Source organism: Carcharodon carcharias, chromosome 11, assembly GCF_017639515.1.
Source record: "Carcharodon carcharias isolate sCarCar2 chromosome 11, sCarCar2.pri, whole genome shotgun sequence".
Classification (NCBI taxonomy): Eukaryota; Metazoa; Chordata; class Chondrichthyes; order Lamniformes; family Lamnidae; genus Carcharodon; species Carcharodon carcharias.
The window spans coordinates 125,891,078-125,915,430 of NC_054477.1; the positions used below are offsets into that span (position 1 = coordinate 125,891,078).

The 24,353-nt window shown below is 41.7% G+C and overlaps 1 protein-coding gene across 1 annotated transcript in view; it reads right to left on the reverse strand.

Annotated features, from left to right (window-relative positions):
* The window catches only part of dnajc3a (DnaJ (Hsp40) homolog, subfamily C, member 3a), a 95,350-nt gene extending 76,588 nt beyond the window's left edge, over positions 1–18,762 (reverse strand). Inside the window, exons 1-2 of the mRNA XM_041198818.1 lie at positions 18,414–18,762; positions 1,751–1,861 (exon numbers count right to left, since the gene is read on the reverse strand). Coding sequence (XP_041054752.1) covers positions 1,751–1,861; positions 18,414–18,495 — 193 coding nt within the window. The 5' untranslated portion in view covers positions 18,496–18,762. The remainder of the gene's footprint in view (positions 1–1,750; positions 1,862–18,413) is intronic.
* Positions 18,763–24,353: the final 5,591 nt, after the last annotated feature.

Consider the following 24,353-nt stretch of genomic DNA (forward strand, 5'->3'; position numbering starts at 1 on the left):
AGTACTAGGAGTGGGGTTACTCCTTAGGTTTTGTAAAATAGGTAGGCCCGAGGGAGTGGAAAAATTGTTGTGGGGTATGCTGGAACTCAGAAGGGACATTGAGGGGAGCCTGAGATTCAAACAATTAAAATTAGATCAAATGTAGAATTCGACTCTGAAGGAATCACAGGTCTATTCAGTGTGGAAAGAGAAAAAGGTGACAGACCTGGGATCAGTAGTTTGTAAATGTGAGATTTCCATAACATTGAACTCAATTTCAACATTCAATATTTTTAGATGTTTTTCATATAGTCTCTAAATGGAACATTTAGATTTTGATTAACCATATTGTTGTGGGTCTGGAGTCACATGTTGGCCAGGCAAGAACAACGGATTTCCTTCTCTCCCTGGGTTTATAAATGACAAAATCTTCAATAAAAATTTTTTTTTTTTTAAAAAAAGATTTTATGGTGGGATTCAAACCTGGGTCCCTACAGTATTATCCTGGGTCTCTGGAATACTAGCCCAATGACAATACCACTATGCCACCACCTCCCCCCATGCAAATAATTTTCAAAAGCACACTAGTATCATTTTTTCACTGAAAAACTTCAGAAAATTCAAATTCAAAATAAAAGCTGCCTCAAGAATAATTATGAAAATAGTTCCATTTCCTGATAAAGTCTGTCTGCTTTAATGTAAAGCATTTAATATACATTTTACCTGAATAAAGCTCAAAACATTTCCCCTAACTTTTCTTCAAATAATTTGGCAGGATGTGATGAGTGATGTGCTGGGGCCTCAAGTTTTTACAATTTATAAATTACAGGATGAGCGGACCAAAGGAATGGTTGCTAACTTTGCTGACAAGACAAAGATAGGTAGGAAAGTAAATTTTGAAGATGACATAAGGAGGCTACAAAGTCACATTGGTTAAGTGAGAAGGCAGAGATCTGGCAATTGGAGTAAAATGTCGGCAAATGTGAAATCATTGCATTTTTGCAGAAAGAATAAAAATGATTATCTAAGTGGTGAGATTGCAGACCTCAGATTCAAAAGGATCTGGTTTGTCCTAGTGCATGAATCAGTATGCAAGTACAGCAGGTAATTAGGGAAGCCTATAGAATGTTATCATTTATTGAGAGTGGAGTTGATTACAAAATTAAGGTGGTTATGTTTCAGTTGTACAGGGCATTGGTGAGACCACATCTGAAGTACTGCATACAGTACTGGTCTCCTTAAAGAAAAATGTAAATGTATTAGCAGTTCAGAGAAGGTTTACTAAACTAAGACCAGGAATGGGCAGGTTATCCTATGAGGAAAGGTAGGACAAGTTAGGCTAGTATCCACTGGAATTTAGAAGAGTAAGAGGCAACTTACTTGAAACCGTTAAGATCCTGAGGTGTCTTGACAGGATGGATGTGGAGGCGATGTTTCCTCTTGTGGGACAATCTAAAACTAGGGATCACTGTTTAAGAATAAGGGGGTCGCCCATTTAGGGCAGAAATTAGGAGAATTTTTCTGAGGGTTGCATGTCTTTGGGACTCTTCCTGAATAAGGTGGAAGCAGAGTCTTTGAATATTTTTTTTAAGGCAGAGCTAAACAGATTCTTAATTAACAAGGGGACGAAAGGTAAGCAGGAATGTGGGGTTGAGATTACATTCAGATCTGCCATGATTTTACTGAATGGCAGAGCAGGCTCAAGGGGCCGTGGCCTACTCATAATTTGTATGTTTGTATACAATAGTACATTTCTAACACTGATACATACCTACAGCAGCATGAAAATGAGACAATGCATCTGCTAACTGTCCTGCAGCCAGCAGTTTCTTCCCCATTTCGAGGTGCTTTTCAACTTCAGCATTTATACCACCTTCTATTCCTGTAAAACATCAAAAATACTACATTTAAAAATTGGAGTATAAAACACTTCAGAGATCAATATAGGTACTTTGAATTGGGCCTATCACTCCTTTCCATCAGTTTGACTGTGCCTAGAAAGTATTTTTAGAGGATAAAGGAGCAAAAAGAACAAAAAGCTGACAACAGCACAAGTATTGTTTAAAATTATTGAACTAATTGTACCTTGAAATATAAATTTATATTGTCACAAACTGAAGTAGTATGAATTTTAAATCCCTATGCCAAAGTGCAACATACATTAAGATACCTCCTTCAAACAATTGTACAAAATGTGATTGCTACTCAATTTTCAAATCTGGTAGCTACATGCACGTTCTTGTTGAAGAGGAAGACAAACTAGTGCCCATTTGAAAAAAGGTCTATATTGAAGTGCATTTAGGATGCAGTTTTAGGAAAGAACTAAAAAGCTAAGCTAAGGTGAGACACTTCAAATTTTTTTACAAAATTTAAAAATGCTGAAAATACTCAGGTCAGGCAGCATCTGAGAGATAGAAACGGTTAACATTTCAGGATTAAATTTTGTTGGGACTACGTTCTAATTTTGTTAGATTTCCAGCATCCGCAGAATTGTTTTTCTGTTTCAGCCAATATTTTCCTATTAGACTTGTTATCATAAGTGTTAAGTTTTAGCTTTTTGCACAGTCAATATGAATCTTTATGGTGGGGGTGGGGGAAGAGGAGTGGTATTGGGGAAGAAAGGGAATCAAAAAGGAGGAAAATCAACTGTATAGGAGGTGCTCTTAAACACATCTGCAGACTATGAGAATTAGTCTTTCCAATGCAAGCAATCCCAGGCCTTCAAGATGTTTCCATCAGTGAAGTGAATTGAATGTTTTTCCTTTCCTCATCCTGAGTCAGCTGATCAGCCACTTGTATGGCATTCACGTGTAGCTAGGAATGTGGATTCATTCACTGAGAACTGTAGTGATGCTTCTGATTACTAATTATAATTTCTTAATGTGTTATTCAAGAATATTGTCAGAATATTATTCAAGGATATTGTCTCAAAAACACTGATTCATAACTGCACTTGTTCATAACTGAATTTAAAGTATATTTCAAAATTCTAAAGTTATGCAAATTGCTGACCATAACCAATATTAAATGCTTCCTAAAAACACCAACAAATTAGCACTGCATGGAAGAAAAGTTAACACTTCACCACCCAAGATACCTACAGGTCCAGACAAATTTGTTTTCTTTATGACACCGGTACACTTCAAGAGTATTGTAAAAGCATTTTGGGCATCTAAGGTTGTGAAAGGCACTAAACAAGTGCAAGTCTTTCTTTAAACTAGAGAAAATACTTCACAGGGTCCAAGTAATCAGAGCTACATGATGAGCCACATTGCTTCAAAGGCACTTGGAAATACCATGCAGCATACAGCTGGAACATCCGATGGCACCAGTCAGCTGTGACCTGAAGCTTGGCTCTTACTTCCTTCAGGGCAGAGTGCAATGCTGACCTATTGGGAACAGTGCCAAGAAATAGAACTTTCCTTGTAATCACATAATGCAATATCCCTTAAACAACCAAACAGTTGAGCTGCTGTCACTTGACTGCAAACACCTATATATTGCTATCTCACTCCTCCAGCCTTGGCAAAGGTGACAACAGTTTAGGCAAACTTATTTCAGGCAGGAACCTTGCAAATTAAAAGGGGAGGCTTGACATGGGTCCTGATGAAATGCTTTAATAAAGCTGTCTCAACCAGATTTACTACTTCACCATTTTGTATTATGTAATTAATCACAATTTTGAAATGATCTCTGGCTTTACTTCAAATGCTGCACTTTCATTTGTTTAAAATCTTAAAATATTTGTCAATGAAAACTTGACTGCCTTTTCACTAAATTGAGACTCTCCTTCAATTATAACCACCTCTTTTAAATTTAACAGAAATTTTCTGTCCCAGTACTACTGTGGCCCTACACATCTAAATCAGAACCTGAAGCTACACACATTTGTGTATGACAACAGACCTCAAAATATTGCATTTTAAAGGCCAAGGTGTATCCTTTGTGTTCCCACATGGATACATGCTTATTCTGGCCACAAAAAAGTGATTTAAGAGCATACAATTTTAGGGATACGCATATAGAATTTTGGATACAGTATACCAAAGACTCCTCAGCCTTTTGCATCCATTCAAACACGAAAGTCAAACTAAACACCCCACAAGTTATCTTCAGATTGTACTCATTTATGGGTGGTCTCAACATTGCAATTTATTTCTTAAATTTAAGTTTGAGGCATGCTCTGTATTTCCTGTTTCTTTTAAACTTGCCATAAAGATGTATTAGATTAAAACTTAAGCATCCTCTGATTGTAGATTGTTAAATTTGCTGTGCCTGAAATGCTTAAATTTTAATTTTAGGGCCCCAAAAAGTGTGCATTAATTCACAGGATGTGGGCATCACTGGCATAGCAAGCATCTATTGCTCGTTCTAATTGCCCTTTGGAAGGCAAAAACTGACTCATCCCTGAGCATCATGGGAAAAAGTGTGTTCACATTGCCCTGCTCTGACTGCAGATTTTGGCTGAACACATCTATTCTGAACTCGTGTGGTTTCAGAACTGGAAGATCCACAATTGACATTTTTCTCAGCCCAGAAGTTGCAAAAGAAAACACCATAAGCAATGGAGACAACTATATATTGCCTTCAATCAATCTCACCAAAGGCATTCGACCATGACAGCAGAGAATATATTTAAACTGCTGGACAAAACTGGCTGCCCAATGTGGTCATCTCTTCCCATGGCAAGGTGATAGGAAAGGTCAGATACAACGCTGCATCATCAGAATTTCTGATCTGAAATGGGATCAAACTGGGTTGTGCTCTGTCAACCACAGTCTGGCATATTCTTCTCTTTATTGCTGTCAGGCAGGGTCATGTACAGAGGGTATCCACCTATGGAAGTAGCTATTCAGTCTAGCTCACTTAATATCCAAGACAAAAAAGGTGAATCAAGTCTTGGAGATTTGCTCCACAGCAGGCTTGTCCAGCCCCTGGCCTGTGTACTTGATCTGGCACAGTCTGCCTCTCTATCTTGGCCAACAGACCATGTTCAAAGTACCAGTGAGCAGAATGGAAGATTCTGCAAGGAGCTGTTCCTCCGATCACAAGCTGTTTGTTTCCTATATTTCCTGCTGCTGGGAGAGAACACCACAGTCAGGGTTCTCACTCACCCTCAGCCACTGGGTTTGGTGTGTTATGAGTGAGGGAGTATCCAAGACTGGGAGTGAGCCACCTCAAACTCTTAATGGTCAACTTCATTAAGCACTTTTTTAAAAATTATTTCTTAGACATTGCTTTATTATTTTCTCAAAAAGTGGTTTATTTTCTTAATACCTCAATTTTATTTTAAATTCAACTTCAATATTAGTCAAACCTCATCTTTCCAATATTTGCTCACTGGCCCCTTGAGTGAGAAAGGAAAAAGCAATGCAGCCCCTTGCGTGAAGATTTGTACAAGCCTGCTCTACACAGATGATACCACATCAGCATTCCATAGGAAGGACACCTCAAGCACAAATGGACAGACTCAACCTGTGAAGAGTTTGGTCAGACTGTTAGGGGGGAAATTAAAAATGCTAAAAAAGAACACAGTAAGAATTTACTGAAAAACCCCTAAAATCTCCAGGCAGACATGGCTGCTAAACATATTAAGAGTTGACGATTACCAGATGAACATTGCATTGCCTTGAGCGGTAGACTGGAGATAAAACATGGCATAAAATTAGAGTAAGTATGCTCAACCGTCAGACAAGGGGAGGGCAAAGGCTTTAGCTTAGATTTGGGAAGATGAACAATCGACAAAGAAGGGGCTTAGATGAAATACAAACAGTTTTGAGTTGTAAGACCCAAGGTCCTTGTGTACGTGTTTAATTTTGATTGGATAATATAATTATGCATACATCCTTTAGAATGATTGGTTAGCAAAATCACATGTTTATGTACTCAATAGGATAGTATGAAACCCGGGGTGTCGGTTACCAATTGGATGTGTTCAAATGTGTTATAAGTACAAAAGTAGCGAAATGTAATTAATCAGGGAGCTGGGTCTTCATTCTTAGGAACAGTTGCAGCTCCCCTGCATATGCTTGAATAAAACCAGTTAAAAGGAAGCCGGAGTCTCATGTGGTCATTGCAGGATCAGAGAGTGTAAAATCTCTTCAAGACCAACATCAGGAAAGCACATGACATGGTCCAAAGTGTTGCCATACCACCATCTATCAGCAATGACAATGTGATGCTAGAGGTTTTGATAGGTAATTGTAGAGCCTAGATATGTGAAGCTATCTGTTGCTTGATGCCAAAAGTAATATAACAGCTGTAGCTTTTGCAGTGTGTAACTAAGTGTAGAACAACTGGAACCAGATTGAACACCAATCTGAGTCTACCAAGCCTACAACCTCAGCATATTCCTCTACACACCTGAACAACAAATGATAGGCAGGAGAAAGGGCTGAACAGTTTCACCTTCACTGTCTCTTTTACATCTCTCAGCAAGACAAGGTCACCGACTGAGGTCCTGGAGTGTGCCAGTTCTTTCAGCATACACGTGTATGCCGATTACGTCTTAGCATGGCTGAGCAAGTGCAACAGATGGATGACAATCATATCCAAAAAGACCTTTGCACAATGAACTCTCTACTAGGTCACAGCCTCCTAGGCATCCACACCTCTGACAAGGACACCTGCACATGAGATATGAAGATGGCAGACATTAATAACTGGGAGACAGTTGCTGATGGCCTTAACCAGCAAATCGTACACCCTCCCAAACCACTGTCTACCCCTGTAGAAAATGCAGCAGAGACTGTCATGACAGGATGGGGATCCTGAACTACAGCATGTGATGCTTAACAGTTGATCACCACAGTGCAAACTATCTTGAGACAGAAGGCTGCCATCAAGTCTCTCCGAAGATGGTAAGCTTCCTTCTTATACCAGTACATTTCATGTGGTGAAGCCAATCCCAGAATACTGTCAGGGAATTCCAGAGTTTTGACCCAGTTATAACAAAGGATCAGTGCATACTTCAAAGTCAGGAAGGCATTTGATTGGAGGGAAATTTAGAGATATTCCTGCACAGTTGTTATCATGCACTTCTAACTATCAGAGGCTTGGGAAGTGTGCCAAAGAAGCCTTGTAGTACATCTTGATAATCCACTGCAGCCTCAGTTTGCCAGTTGTGGACTGGGCAAATGTTTGTGGTGTAGAGGGTGCCAAATCAAGCAAACAGGTTTGTCATGAAAGATGCTGAGCTTGTGTTGCTGAAACTGCATTCAGTTTCTGAGGTGAAACGGACTTCTCCCAATCTCAGAAACCTTAAGAGAATTCGGTCCACTGTCTACGAGTGTGATTTAACTTATTGTTAACCTGCAAGATCCTTGGAGAATAGACAAAACTTGATATGAGACACTGGCCATAGATGCCGACATGAAAATACTGCTCAAAGATATCCTTGCATCCCATGAATGCAAGGTTGATGAGCTAGTCAAGTGGGTCTGGCTAAAGATGATGGTCCAAAAATACTATATTGCAATACCACGGCACACTTTGAAGAGACTGCTCCACAAAGTGAGGCAAGAAGAGTTCTAAATGTATCCATCTTATGAAGATCAAACAAGTAATAGCACTGGCCAAAGCAGAGAGGGACTTTCCCTCATGTACAGAATCAAGTGTGACTGGAGTCCATTGAGAGACTCAGTTAACAATTTCATGCTACCTCCCTGGATGGTCCCTCAGAAAATGACTTCAACATGGAATCAGCTGTAGCCAGGTGGTACAAAGCAGTTAAACAAGTAAGAACACATGTTCAAATATACAGTGTGTTGGCCATCATCAGCTAACTTATCTGAAGCAGCATCAACCTCAGGCTGCACATTGTGCAGACAAGCATAAAGGACAGGAAACCGTTTTTGAAAAAACACATGTTAAGAAACAAGCGATGTAGTGACAGGCAGTGATTGATAAATAAAAATATTCGCAAACCATTTATTTTAATCTTGAAAATAGTTTGCACAATTATTGTGAACCTCTTCAATTTCCATGTAATTATAGTCTGTAGAAAAGTATTTGCTACTTTTGCTTATAATGAAAAACTTTCATTTCAATCAAAACTGCTGTTAACCACTTGCCATATGTTTTCTGTTCTGGTTTTGTTCAAATCACTATTGACAAGCCATGTGTTGCTAAATAAAAGCATTACTCTACAAAATAAGTTTAATTTAGCATTGACACAGTTAACATGCTATTTTGATCTGAATTTTTATTAGAGTTATCTCATTTGGAATTTGTGTTATTTTGTCTACCTAAAGAAGGGAATCCTGAAAAAAAAAGTAATGTTACTACATGACTGCATCACCTAAAAGAGTTAGAGAATGAAAAAGGAGCCCTTGAAAGAAAAAGTTGATCCCTGGATAGGGGCAGCAAGTCTTATTGTTCACCATGCAGGATGCTGGTGTGAGCTTGCCCTTGGATTGAAGAGACCAAGCTCATGGGGGTTTAAACAAATCTGGGAGATTTGCCCAGCTTTGGCTGGAGGAAGGGATTTCCAATTCATGCCGCACCTTAAAAATCTGCTCGGAGTAGAAGCTGCTATCTGGCTGGTAAATAAAAAAGAATTTTGGACTGCTTCCTGGAGAATGAAGTGTCTACTTAAGGGTCAGACTAAAGTATAACCGTTGCAGGGGGATTTCTAGTTGTTGTAAAGGTTAAATGGAGAATATTCAAAGGTTAGAGCTCAAATTGCCTGCTAAAATAGTGTTTGTTTCAGTAAAAGTAACATTAACTGAAAAGACAAACTTGAAACCTTGTCATGTGATCATTTGTCATTCACTGGAAGTCTGAATTTCTTTAAAATTGAGTATTACGATCTTGTAGAGACTGAAGATACAATTAAACTGGAGCTGCCTTACATATTAGAATTTCTACTGTTTAGAGTAACTTAAATCTTCTCTATTAGCTTCTATAAACCCTGACAGCAAGTGCCAAGTCAAAATGCAATGAAAAAAAGTAGGAAGCCAATTAGATAAATATGCCTGGCCTGAGGTACCTTTCCACCACCATCCCCACCAAGCATTGTTTGCCCATGCGAGGCATATCCAATACACACCACTCTTTCCTAATGCGTTAGAGCTTAAAATAACTACTAAAAACAACAAAAGAGCAAAGGAAGCAAAAATGATTTAGCGTACATACTAAAAAGATAATTTACTAGCTGATCTCAAATGCTTTCCCTGCTTCTAAAGCTAGCAACTTGCATGCTTCCAGTATTTCACACAAGTGGCTATGCTTTATGTTAACAGGCTATTTGATAGTGGAGACTATCATAAAGCCAGCCCTCAGGCCAGGCATATTTATCTAATTGTCTTCCTACTTTTTTCATTGCATTTTGACTTGGCACTTGCTGTCAGGGTTTATAGAAGCTAATAGAGAAGATTAAGTTACTCTAAATAGTAGAAATTTTAATATGTAAGGCAGCTCCAGTTTAATTATATCTTCAGTCTCGACAAGATCGTAACACTCAATTTTAAAGAAATTCAAACTTCCAGTGAATGACAAATGATCACATGACAAGGTTTCAAGTTTTAGACTTTTCAGTTAGTTAATGTTACTTTTACTGAAACAAACTATTTTAGTAGGCAACTTGTGCTTTAAACTTTGAAGATCCCCCATTTAACTTTTACAACAACTAGAAATCCCCCTGCAACAAGTTATTTCCTTTGAATAGCGATTTCTAGATACAAGGTTACGAGAAGGGATGGGAGGGGGGTTGGGCTGGGGATAATATGAGGGAAAAGGAATGGGTGGGTATGGCATGAGAAGGATGAATGGCATAGGGCTTTAATAAAGACACTAATTTCACAGCAAATGTTTTTCAGGTCTCTGCTCATATATATTTTCTAGTTAGGGATACAGTAGTTATTTTTGATCTTTTAAAATTAAATGCTTAAAAGATGACTCAGGTACCTTAACCAAAAGGATCCAGCTTTATTTCTGAAGCCTCCTCAAAGGCCTGTAGATAAGTAATTCATGGAAACTTTACCCTGGGAGTGTGGCCAGGGTTTACACCCTAAAACTAGCACAAAAAAATTGTGGAAATTTGGAGTTGTGCTGTGCTTACATGTGTGTCCATTTGAGCTGATTCCACAACTGCTACCAAGCAAAGTGTGCTAAAAATAAAACTATAACAAATAGGAGGAAACTTGCTTGATGCTGATTAGTGCTCAGTCAAAAGTATGATGTATCCCAATGACCACAAGTATCAAATTTGATTTTAAAAAGGTTATGAAGACAGATTAGCACGTTTCAGTCAACAGAATTGAGATGCCAAAATGTATTTATTTGCTGCGGCTTCTGATAAAACTTTGAACAAGGTACTTTAAAAGAGCTCTTGGTGATTGGTCCAGTGGCATACACCAGGATCTGTGCCGAGTCCCCTATTATTCATCATTTATATAAACGACATAAATGACTATGTAGGGGGTAAGATTATTAAACTTGCGGATGACGCAAAGATGGGTGGTTAAGTGAGGTTGAGTGTCTTGGGGTACAGTAAGATACAGATGGGGTGGTCAAACGGGCAGATAAGTGGCAGATGGAATTTAATGCTGAAAAGTGTGAGGTGATACACTTTGGAAGGAGTAATTTGACAAGGAATTATTCAATGAACGGCATGACACTAGGAAGTTCTGAGGAACAAAGGGACCTTGGCGTGTGTGCCCATAGATCTTTGAAGGTGGAGGGGCATGTTAGTGGGGTGGTGAAAAAGGCATATGGGACACGTGCCTTTATCAATCGAGGCATAGATTACAAAAGTAGAGAGGTCATGTTGGAGTTGTATAGAACCTTGGTGAGGCCAGAGCTGGAGTACTATGTGCAGATCTGGTCACATTATAGGAAGGATGTGATTGCACTGGAGGGGCTGCAGAGGAGATTCACCAGGATGTTGCCTGGGATGAAACATTTAAGTTATGAAGAGAGGCTGGATAGACTTGGGTTGTTTTTGTTGGAGCAGAGAAGACAGAGGGGCAACCTGATCGAGGTGTACAAGATTATGAGGGGTATGGACAGGGTGGATAGGGAGCAGCTGTTCCCTTCAGTTGAAGGGTCAGTCTTGAGGGGACACAAGTTCAAGGTGAGGGGAAAAACTTTACCCAGAGGGTGGTGACGGTCTGGAATGCACTGCCTGAGAGGGTGGTGGAGGCAGGTTGCCTCACATCCTTTAAAAAGTACCTGGATGAGCACTTGGCATGTCATAACATTCAAAACTATGGGCCAAGTGCTGGTAAATGGGGTTAGGTAGGTAGATCAGGTGTTTCTCACATGTTGGTGCAGACTCAATGGGCTGAAGGGCCTCTTCTGCACTGTGTGATTCTGTGATTAAAGTGAGCCATTTATTTGTAAAATTTAAGAGGTAGCTTAGAAAGGAATTCTGTTAGGCAGCAGAATGACATGGAAGAGGCATACCTGGAATTGCCAAGCCCGAGCTAATCAAGCATCCAAATACCAGTCCAAAGATATTCAGAAAAATTCAAAATTATTTTAACAGCATCAAGTTTGGTTATGACAAGAGAACTATGAGATTGAAATATTAGGCACATTGTACAATTTCATTTGAGTCAAATTTTATTCCTATTAAATTCTGTCATTCACATTTTTACATTAATGATGCATTTTTTGTTTTATAATTAGTTTTTATTTTTAAAGTTGGATGGCAAGAGTGATATTTTACACCAATACTTTGCATTTAAATTCTGCTTAAATATTAAAATGTAAAAATATCACAATTATCTTATAGCCCTGCAGTAGAATACAAGACTTGGATGATTTTCAGTCTGCAGGTACTAGTCAATTTACAGCATTAAAAGCTTAAAAGATAATTCTGTCTGTAATGCCTAAGGATTCAAAAACATTTTCATCAGCACTTCTGGTCCAAAATTTCACTGGAAAATTGAACCCCATATTAACATGTGCTTTTGCAGGAAACATTTAATCAGGAGCAGAAACCTTATCTGCTATTGCCTCCAAACTCCGTAACCTAGGAAGATGAGACAAATGAAGGCACCAGTTCAGCAGTGTAGGGAGTGAAGTTGATACCTGCCTGGGCTGTATTTGTTCTGTTGAATTGGATAAAACATGCTCGTTTCCTTCAAGAATTTTATTCTGTACAATCCATTGTGTGTTATCTAGGTGTACTGTCTTCTGCCAAAAATAATTTTACAAGGTCACACCCTGACAAGAGCACATACAGCATTCAGGCATGTGCCCACAATTTTCCATCCATTAATAAATGGAAAGTAACAGGCAGTACAAGAAAAATTTCCTTATGTGAATTCTCAGTGGGTTCACAACCAAATATTTGAGCCCTTCCCAGCTACTGTTATTATCTGAGTCTGTAAGTAGTTTACTTGTCTAACTCCTGGGGACATAAGAACAGGGAGTAGACTATTTGAGCCTGGTCCATCATTCAATGATGTGATGACTGACATGCTACCCACCTCCACATTAGCGTTTGTTCCATACCCCTTTGATACTTTTGGGCAACAAAATCTATTTCAGATTTAGAAGTAGCATTTCATTTAGCAATTGCGTTTGCAGAACAGAGTTCTATACTTCCATCAGCCGGTATATTAAAGTGTTTCCAATGTAATTCCTTGAAAGGTCAGGTTCTAATTTAAGACATTCCTAGACTCCCAACCAGTGAAATTAATTTCTATCTACTCTATCAGTTTCCCTAAATATCTTGAAAACCTGTACTAAAATCATCCTTAATCTTCTAAACTCAAGGAAACACAGCCCCAGTTTGCATACTCATCATTTAAACCTTGGGAGTCCAACTATCAGGGGACAGTACTATAGTGGTAATATTACAGGACTAGTAATCCAGAGTTCCAGATTAATGTTCAGAGATGGGAATTCAAATCACACCATGGTAGCTGGTGGAATTTAAATTTAATCAATCAATAAATCACAAATAAAAAAGCTAGTTTCAGTAATGGTGATCATGAAACTAAGATTTTCCAAACAATACATCTATGCACTAAAGCCCTTTAGGGAAGGAAATCTACCATTGGCCTACATGGGACACCTGACCAAATGCAACTGCCCTCAAACAGCCTAAACAGCATCTCAGTTGTATAAAACTACTACAGAAAAGTCAAGAAAGAACAAAGCCAGACAGCCCACCAGGCAACATATTAGGCACCAGAAATGCCAAAGCCACAATGTTTAATTGACCCTGTCAAGTCCTCTTCATTAACATCTGGGGACTTGTGCCAAAATTGGCAGAGCTGTCCCACAGATTGTCCTGCAAAACCAACAGCCTGACAGTCACATTCACTGAATTATACCTTACAGCTAAGTCCCAGACTCCATCACCAACCCTGGCTATGTCCTGCCCCACCAGGACAGGCCCATTAGAGATGGTGACAATGGTATACCATCAAGAGGGAGCTGGCAGACTGTCCTCAACATTGACCCTGGATCCCTTGAATTCTCATGGTATTAGTCATTCACTGGCAAGGAAACATCTTAAAGAATACAACCTACCATCTCCCTCAGCTGATAAATCAGTGCTCTTCTCTTGGAAGAAACACTGAGGGTAGCAAGGGCACAGAATGTACCCTGGAATGAATCACAGTCCACCAGGTGTGGCTCAGTAGCACAATACTGATCAAACAGGCCATGGGCTGAAAGTCATATCTGCCAGACTGGGCAAGTGACAGGTGGTGAGAACACTACCAATAGAGGAGAAAACCTACTTTACCTTGTCCTCATCAATCCATCTGTGCTGATGTATGTCTGACAGTATTGGTAGGAGTGCCCACTGCACAGTCCGAGACAAGAAAGCCTCAGCTTCACACTGAGCAGGTGCTCCATTTTGTGTCACTAACAGATTGCTAAATGGGATAGATTCAGAACATCTTGGGAGGCAGGAGGTGCAGAATTCCAAGCCACTGATCTGCTCTTGTAGTGACAGTATTTATATGGCCGGTCCAATTCAGTTTCTGGTCAATGACAACCCCACCCCTCTAGACATAGTTAGTGGGAATTAAGCAATGCAAATGCTATTGCATGTCAGATAGTCAGTCAGGTTCCTTGTTGTACAAGGTCATTGCCTGGCACTTGTGAATGGTATTTCCCACTTATTAGCCCAAGTCTGAAATATTGTCCATGTTTTGCTATATCTGAGCATAGACTGCTTCAGTTTGAGTTGCAAATGGTATTGAACACAACCCCAGTCATGGATAATGTTGAACAATTAAACAACTAACCAGAGATGACTCCTCAGCATCCTTATCCTCAACAATGGGAACTCTAGTTCATCAATGCAAAAGACCAGGCTAAAACATTTACAACCGCCTTCAGCCAAAAGTGCCAAGTCAATAATATATCTCAGCCTCAGCCCGAGGTTCCCAGCATCTCACTAATAACCTGCTCGATGTTCAGTTTGGATTCTGTCAAGGCACTTGGTTCCACACCTCGTTACAGCTTTTTTCCAAACATGGAGAAGAGATGAATTCCACATGGGAGGAGGGTGCGATTGCCCTGACATTAAGGAGCCCTAGCAAAACTAGTTGGAGTAATACCTAACACAAAGGAAGATGGTTATGGCTGTTGGGGGACAATCACCATAGCCTCAGGACTAAGTGTTCTTCAGGATTGTGTCCTAGACTCAACCATCTCCAGCTGCTTCAATGACCTTCCCTTAATCATTAGGTCTGAAGTGGGCACACTCACTGACTGCTATTCAATACCACTTGCAACTCCTCAAACAGGAGCAATCTATGCTCAGATATTCAGACTTGGGCCATTAAGTGGGAAGTAACATTTACAAGTGCCAGGCAATGACCATCTACAACAAGGAATCTGACTGACTGTAACATTCAATGGCATTTGCACTGCTGAATTCCCACTAACATCCAGGGTGCTGGGGTTGCCATTGATCAGAAACTGAACTGGACCAGCCATATAAATACTGTAAATATGACAGATCAGCAGCTTGGAATTCTGCACCTCCTGCCTCCCAAAATCCTCACCATCTACGAGGCAGAAGTTAGGAGCATGATGGAACATGCTTCACTTGCCTGGATGTTGCAGTTCCAACAGCATTCAAGCAGCTCAATATGGCTACCACCTGATGCACCAACATTCATGGCATTAGTATGTACCAACTACTACATACACTACAAAACTCAAGGCTCCTTCGACAGCACCTTCCAACCCATGACCTTTACCAATGATAAGGGCAGCAGACACATAGGAAAACCATCACCTGCAAGAACCTCTCCAAGCCACACCATCCTGACAAAAAGCCATTTCTATCACTTCCTTGCATCATTCTCCAACTATATCCCACTGACCCCTCCAAACTCTATTACTTCTATCATCCCCTGGAAAAATACTCTCCTTTGATTCTCTTAAAATCCCAACTGTCTAGCCTTTGGCATTCCACACACCATGACCTTTCACTAATCCCCTCTGAAAACCACTGTCTCCCTCTCACCCTAGTCATTCCCTCAATACTGATCCCTTAAGTCCAAGATAGACCTGAATAGACATAACAGACAGCTGGTTTCTCCATTCACTGCCAGATCTAGTTAGTGCTTTGTGCTCCATCAGGTCCTGCTGTTGTCTGCCAAAATTGTTCCTATTCCAGGATGATCCTGAAATGAAGATTTTTTTCTACTGCTAACATTCTTAAATCCTTGTCTCCTTCATCCTCAACTCAAGCAAGTGCAAGGAGCTCATGGAATCCTGTCACTAAGGTTGAGATCACTTGATTATCTGCCTCTGTTGCTTCCCTCCCTTCACCCAATGGGTCAAATCTTTTCTAATATCTTTTCCTTTGCCCTAGCCCTGAACACATCTTTCTCTAGTTTCCTTCCCCTGAAACCCAAGCAGAGGTCATCTTGTCCATGATACCCACCTCCTTCACCTTCAACTCTATAGCCATTAAACTGGTTCCCATGTTAGCTTATTTTGTTAACAGTTCACCCTCCTCAGGTACTCTGCTTGTCTTCTTCAAATCAGCCATCATCACCCTTCCCAAAACTAAACAAACAATCTTTGACCCGTCATTGAAATCCACCACTTCCTCCCTTTGAACATGCTGTCACCTCCCAATCTGTGCCCATCTTTCTTGAAACGCCATGTTTGAATCACTCCAATAATGTTCCTGTACCTGCCAGTAACAATAGCTCTTCCAGAAATAAAAACAGAAAATGCTGGAAAAACTCAAGTCTGACAACATCTGAGGAGAGCAAAACAGAGTTAACGTTGAGTCCACATGACTCTTCAGAGCTGGAGAGGTAGAAACATGATAGATTTTATATGATTGAAAAGGGGTGGGGTGTGAACTTTTTACAGGATGTCACTTGTGACTTGATGCATCAGTGACAAAGGTAGACAGTTGCTCCTTGCCCTTCTCAATCTTTGATATGGTTGGCTACACAATCTTCTCCAATGCTACTCTATCATCATCATCATGCTGGGCAGGACAGCCCTCATGTAGTTCCAATCTCATCGATCCATCCAGTTATAATTGTAGAATCATGAGCAATGGCTTTTCATCCCACTCCTGACCAATTACCTCTGGATTGTCCCAAACCCCTATCCCACCTACCACTCCCCATCCCATTTTTCATCAACATGCTGCCACTGAATGATACTATGGGAAAATATCAGTTTCCACAGAGGGCAGGATTTCATCATGGTACATCACCACCTCTCAACCCCTCCAGTGGATCTAAATTGTCATACTGCTTGCCTATCATCCAATACTGGATGAGCAGAAATTTCCTCCAAGTAAATATTATGACCAAAGCCATCATCTAGTGCCCACCACATCTCAGCTCCCTAGTCAATGACTCCATTTCGTTCCCCTAGAACCATCTGGAGTCTGAACCAAATGTCGTAATCATGTGTAATTCGACTCAGATGATTTTCCGAGCATAGATACACACTATCAATAAATAAAACCACTCATTTCCACCTCCAAAACATCACTCCACTCCAGCTGTCTCAGCTCATCTACTGAAATTTATCACAACTTGTTGCTGGTGTCTGTGCCTTCAGCAAGGCCAAAGCCCTGGAATTTCCTCCCTAAACTCCTTAAAAGCCACCTCTTTGGTCAATATCCTAATATCTAATGTGGCTGGGTGTCTAATTGTACTTTATAATGCTCTTGTGAAAGCACCTTGGGACATTCCACAGCATTAAAAGGAGCTATATAAATGCAAGTTGTTGTGCCAGCTCTTTTGCAGATCTATTCAATTCATTCCATTTTCCTGACATTGACAAAGATGTCATCAATAATCTCTCCTTTGCCTCCACCTATAATTGGCCTTCTATCCAGTTTCACCTGCTCCAACCCCCTTAATCAGTATAAATTTCATCACATTTTTACTTCTCTTTAGCTTGAAGAGTCATATGGACTCGAAACTTTAACTGTGTCTTTCTCTCAACCAATGCTGTTAGACCTGGTGAGTTTTTCCAGCATTTTCTATTTTTGTTTCAGATTTCCAACTTTGGCAGTATTTTGATTTTACACTCAATTTTCCTGTTCTGTCCCTTCGGTCCCGTAAATAGTTATCCCTTCAATTATTCATACCAATGAGCTCTAGATTTCTTTACATCAACTGTCTTGCAGTGCTCCGCTTAACTGTACTGAAAACCCAACTTAAATTTTAGGGAAATAGTTTGTTTTGTCTCGTGTCTTTTACTCATTCACGGGACGTGGGCTTCGCTGGCTGGACCAGCATGTATTACCCAACCCTGTGTGGGGAGGTTTCATTCACTTTGTGCTACGCCCAATAACAGCAATCTCCGAATACCAACATTTCACCTCCGATGTCCAATCTGGCTACTCCCACAACTAATTCAATCCTTAGTTACAGAAATGACAAAGGCCAGGTGCCAATAAGCAAACGGTCAACTAAATCATTCTAAAGCGTCCTTCAGAGTGGGGGACATCTCAGCAGTTCACAAAGACAATAAGTAGCTTGTAACATTTCACAAAACAATGAGGGTCTTCTCACTTCCAGTTGCTATTATTTTCAAATACAAAAGGTGCTGGAAGCGACGAGGCAATGTCGCTGCATTTATCCCCTCCTCCACCAAGATGCAGCAGATACCAGAGCTGTCACGGTTAGCAGGGTTCAGCTGCTGTTAAGCCTGCGAGTTCAGAGAACGATAAAATTGTCAAAGTCAGTTGACCGCACCAAAAAGCAGGCTGAGTACAGCAGCTGAGTGCTGCCTTGACATCAAGTCACGTTGGGCCCTGTCACAGTAACACTCCGGACGCTCCCCTCACTCTGGATCCCTGATGAGTGGACACATGGCGGACTCAGCCCCAGTTCGAGGGGAAGCGGAAGCTGCAGACGGAGTTAAACTGGTGGGAATTAAAAGTTTGAGTAAATAACAAATTAGTCCGATCACTCATGCCGCTGTAAGTCTCCCCCCCCCCCCCCAAGCCGCTTCATCCTCCGCCTTACCTTCGTACTGTAGATCAATAAGAACCAGCAGGAAGGGGAAATAGGAGAACGCTTTAGTCAGACAGGCTCGTGGCGCCACCATCCCGGGACAGGGTAACGGCCTGGTGGAGCCCGTTCAAATCCTCCGAGCAGGCGACAGAGCGCGAGGATCTCCTCTCTCCGGCCGCTGAGGCTGAGGGCGGCTCCGCGCCCAGTCCCCTCCTGCCGGGGCTGCGCGCACGCGCGTCCAACGACCCGCCGAAAGTTGTCCGATCTCTAGAGAAGCTGCAGTCTGCGTTTTGGATTTTTTTCCCCTTCCCGTCCGCAAACACCGAGCATCGGCCTCAAGGCCGCACTTAAAGCAACACGGATCAATCGTGGTCTGCTCTGATTGGATAACAAGGGACAGAGTCACACCCACTTACCCCCACTCCGATTGGACAGCGGCCGTTCATAGCCCCACCCACAGCTTCCAAGCTCCACTACGTGGAGCTCCGGCACCAGTTCATGTATCCGATTGCTCACTGTCTTAAAGGCATAGCAGCACGTGCAAACTAATCTGTCTCATAGCTTTCTTTGGAAATGACAGTAGGAATGTATTTTTGCTTAAGAACACGAATATCTCCTAGTTATATACTGAATCAGTTGTTTTATCTCGTTTTTAATGAATGCTTTTTTTTCCCTTTATGGAATGTGGACATCACTGCCAAGGCCAGCATTAGCTGTCCATCACTAATTGCCCTTAAAATGGCTTGCTAGACCATTTCAGAGGACAGTTAAGAGTCAGCTACATTACTCTGGTACAAATACAAAAATTTCAGATTTCCAGCATCCACAGTATTTTGCTTTTAACATTGCTGTGGTCCACAGAGTTCATGTAGACGGGACTGCATCAGGTTGGCAGATTTCCTTCCCTAAAGGACATTAGTGAAGCAGATGAGTTTTTACAACAATTGAGGTGAGTTGTCATGGTCACTATTACTGAGACTAGCTTTCAATTCCAAATTTATTTATTGAGTGTTGGGATTTGAACCCATGCTCCCAGGGCTTTAGCCTGGGCCTCGGGATTACTAGTCCAGTGATATTACCACATGCCATCATCTCCCTACGTCTGACAAATGGATCTAGAATGGTAGTCATCTTACATGATTTAGTTTAGGCTTGGATTAGGCATTATTACAATAAAACATTAATTATAGAGCTGCCAAATTAAGTTTGTGAACCCATTTAGGCATTGAGTGCTCTGTTAATTTATTGGAGTGACATAGATTATATGTTTGTACAAAGGAGCAAACATTTTATAGGGTGTATCACAGGTTAGGCAATAGGGTGTGAAATGTGCTAAACCAAAGAAGCAATGAATTCCAACCTTAAATATGATTTACTAAACATTTCAAAGTAAAACTATGACCAGCGTCACGACTCGCTGGGGATAGTGCGTTGTAATATCAAGCCCCACTCTTCCCTGAGCCGTGACAAATGTGAAAAGTTTGACCAAAACACCAGATTGCCCCAATGCTAACTAACTGTTTAATTTAGGTCAACAGAATATGAGATTTGTAAACTTAATAATTAAATCAGTGTGCTTGCACATGAGCAGGGGAGAGATTTCATCCTGAGTGAGAAACAGCCAGAGTGAGGTATTGGCAATTTGGTGCACAGTGGGAATTCGGTGCAGAGGGGAAGAGGTGCTCTTTGCACTTTTTGTTTGCTGTCCAACTTCTTAAATCTTCAGAGATTGGTCTTGCCCAGGTGCAGGAGTAGAGGCTATAAGGGAGAGGAATGACTGGCAAATAGTGGGTAAGATTGGGTAAGTATATACTACTTTTAATGCTTATAGTTTAAAGTCTTTTTTGTGGTTTTTAGTTTTTAATATTCTGTAGTAACAAGGATCAGGGAAGAAGGGCCCTAGAGTAATTGATTTAAAAGGTTTAATTTAAAGGGATAAGCCGTGGTAGGAGTGGTCAAAGCCATGGTGTGCTCCTCGTGCTCCATGTGGGAAGCCAGGAACATTTCCAGTGCCCGGGATTAGCATGTGTGCAGGAAGTGTGTCCAGCTGCAGCTCCTGGAAGCTTGGTGTTCAGAGCTGGAACGGCGGCTAGGGACACTGTGGAGCATCCGGGAGCCTGAGAGCATCGTGGATAGCACGTTTAGATAGGTGGTCACACAGCAACTGAAGGGACTTGAGGAAGGAAGGGAGTCCAAGAGAAACAGGCAGGTAGTTCAAGAGTCCCCTGGGGTCCCACTTGTAAATCGGTATTCCATTTTGGAGGCTGGTTCCTCCAGGGAGTGCAGACAGAGCTAAGCTTCTGGCACCGCTAGCAGCCTGTCTGTACAGGAGGGGAGGAAGAGAGGAAAAGCAATACTAATAGGGGATTCTATAGTCAGGTGAACAGATGGGCGCTACTGTGGCCATCAACGTGATTCCAGGATGGTGTGTTGCCTCCCTGAGGCCAGGGTCGGGGATGTCACTGAACAGCTGCAGGGCATCCATAAGACCATAAGACATAGGAGCAGAAATTAGGCCATTCGGCCCATCGAGTCTGCTCCGCCATTCAATCATGGCTGATAAGTTTCTCAACCCCATTCTCCCGCCTACTCGCCGTAACCTTTGATCCCCTTACCAATCAAGAACTTATCTATCTCGGTCTTAAATGCACTCAATGGCCTAGCCTCCACAGCCTTCTGTGGCAATGAATTCCATAGATTCACCATTCTCTGGCTAAAGAAGTTTCTCCTCATCTCTGTTCTAAAAGGTCTTCCCTTTACTCTGAGGCTGTGCCCTCGGGTCCTAGTCTCTCCTACCAATGGAAACATCTTCCCCACGTCCACTCTATCCAGGCCTTGCAGTATTCTGTAAGTTTCAAACAGATCCCCCCTCATCCTTCTAAACTCCATCGAGTATAGACCCAGAGTCCTCAAACGTTCCTCATATGTTAAGTTTTTCTGAAGGGGAAGGGTAATAAGGCAGAGGTCATGGTACATGTTGGTGCCAATGACATAGGTAGAAAGAGGAATGAGGTCTTGCATCAAGAATTCAGGGAGTTAGGCAGTAGACTGAAAAGCAAGACCTCTCGGGTTGTAATCTCTGGATTACTTCCAGTGCCACGTGCTAGCGAGCTCAGATATAGGAGAATAGCGCAGATGAATACATGGCTTAAAAGTTGGTGCAGGAGGGAGGGTTTTAGATTCCTGGATCACTGGGACCGTTTCTGGGGAAGATGGGACCTGTACATGCGGAATGGTCTAAACCAGAGCGGGACTAACGTCCTTGCGGGTGGGTTTGCTAGTGCTGTTGGGAGGAGTTTAAACTGATTTGGCAGGGGGAGGGGACACAGAATGTTAGCGGAGTAGGGACACATCATAATACAGTAGAACGATCAAGTCAGAGGGAGTACAGCTGCATTAAGCTTCAAGGAAGTAAGGCAGGGCTGGATGGCCTCTACTTTAATGCCAGGAGTATTACAGGTAAAACGGATGAGTTAAGGGTGAGGATTGACACGTGGAATTGTGATATAGTAGCCATCACAGAGACTTGGTTGAGGGAAGGGCAGGATTGGCAGCTCAACATTCCGGGATATAGAACCTTCAGGCAAGACAGGGGAGGGGGTCAAAGAGGAGGAGGCATTGCATTACTGGTTAAGGAGTCAGTTACTACAGTAAGGAGAGAGGCGTCGAATGAAGTTTTGTGGGTAGAGTTTAGGAATAAAAAAGGGGCAGCCACATTGTTAGGTCTTTATTATGGACCCCCAGATAGTTAGTGGGAAATTCAGGAGCAAATGTGTGCACAATTTACAGAGGTGTGTAAAAACAATAACAATAGGGTAATTATATTAGATGATTTCAACTTTCCCAACATTAATTGGCATAGACATAGTGTTAAGGACTTGGATGGAGTGGATTTCATGAAATGTGTACAGGAGAACTTTTTAGGTCAATATGTAGAGGGTCGAACAATGGACGGCACAGTGCTGGACCTAATTCTGGGGAATGAAGCTGGACAGGTGGCTGAGGTGGTGGTGGGAGAGCATTTTAGTGATAGCAACCACAACATGGTACAATTTAAGCTTGTTATAGACAAAGAAATCAACAAGTTGCAAAAAAATGTTTTGGATTGGGGGAGAACGGATTTTAGTAAAATAAGGCAGGATCTGGCCAAGGTAGACTGGGAACAGCTACTTGTGGAGAAATCTACAGAAGAGCAGTTGGGGGGGGGTGCGTTCAAAAAGGAAATGGGGGGTGCACAGGCTCAATATGTTCCCTCTAAGGTGATAGGAAGGAGTAACAAGCCCACATAACCATGCATGACCAGAGATATTCAGGATATGATGAGAAGAAAAAGAGCCTTTTAAAAGGTACAAGGGGAGCAAATCAGCAGAGGCGTTAATGGAGTACAGAAAGTGCAGTGTGGAGCTTAAGAAAGCAATTAGGAGAGCAAAGAGGGGATATGAGAAAGTTCTGGCTAGTAAAAGTAGGGAAAATTCCAAGATATTCTATAAGTATATCAATCGGAAGAGGATAAGTAGGGAAAGAGTAGGACCCATTAGGGAACAAGGGGACAATCTATGGGTGGAGCCAGAAGACATCAGTAGAGTACACGTCCATCTTCACCCAAGAGAATGAGGATGAAGGTATCAAACTCAGGGAGATAGACTGCGAGGTTCTTGAGCAAATTGATATAGGGAGTGACAAGGTATTGGAAGTATTGGCAGGCTTAAAAGTGGACAGGTCTCCCCGTCCAAATGATTTGTATCCTAGACTGCTGAGGGAGGCAAGGGAGGAATTCGCAGGTGCTCTGACCCAAATTTTTAATTCCTCTCTGGCCACGGAGGAGGTGCCAGAGGACTGGAGAACAGCTAATGTGGTTCTGCTATTTAAGAAATGTTGTAGAAATAAGCCAGGGAACTACAGGCCAGTGAGTCTCACGTCAGTGGTAGGGAAACTATTGGAGAAAATTCTTAAGGAGAGTATCTATCTCCACTTGGAGAGGCAAGTTTTGATCAGGGATAGTCAGCATGGCTTTGTCAGAGGGAGGTCATGCCTAACAAATTTGATTGAAATTTTTGAGGAGGTGACCAGGTGTGTAGATGAGGGTAGTGTAGTTGATGTAGTTTATATGGATTTCAGCAAAGCCTTTGACAAGGTCCCACATGGGAGACTTATAAGGAAGGCAAATGCACGTGGTAATTTGATAAGGCGGATTGAAAATTGGCTTAGTTGCAGGAGACGCAGGGTGATGATAGAAGGATACTTTAGTGACTGAAGCCAGTGTCCAGTGGGATCTGTGCTGAGTTCCCTATTATTCTTCATTTATATAAATGGCATAGATGACTATGTGGGGGGTAGGATTAATAAGGTTTGCGGATGCCACAAAGATTGGCTGGGTGGTTAACAGTGAGGTTGAGTGTCTTGGGCTACAGGAAGATATAGATGGGATGGTCAAATGGGCAGGTAAGTGTATCACCTCACACTTATACAATTTAACCCTGAAAAGTGTGAGGTGATACACTTTGGAAGGAGTAATTTGACAAGGAAGTATTCAATGAACGACATGACACTAGGAATTTCTGAGGAACAAAGGGACCTTGCATGTGTGTCCATAGATCTCTGAAGGTGGAGGGGCATGTTAGTGGGGTGGTGAAAAAGGTATATGGGACACTTGCCTTTGTCACTCGAAGCATAGATTACAAAAGTAGGGAGATCATGTTGGAGTTGTATAGAACATTGGTGAGGTCACAGCTGGAGTACGGTGTGCAGTTCTGGTCGCCACATTATAGGAAGGATGTGATTGCACTGGAGGGGGTGCAGAGGAGATTTGTCAGGATGTTGCCTGGGACAAAACATTTAAGTTATGAAGAGAGGTTGGATAGACTTGGGTTGTTTTGTTGGAGCAGAGAAGACTGAGGGGCGATCTGATCGAGGTGTACAAGATTATGAGGGGCATGGACAGGGTGGATAGAG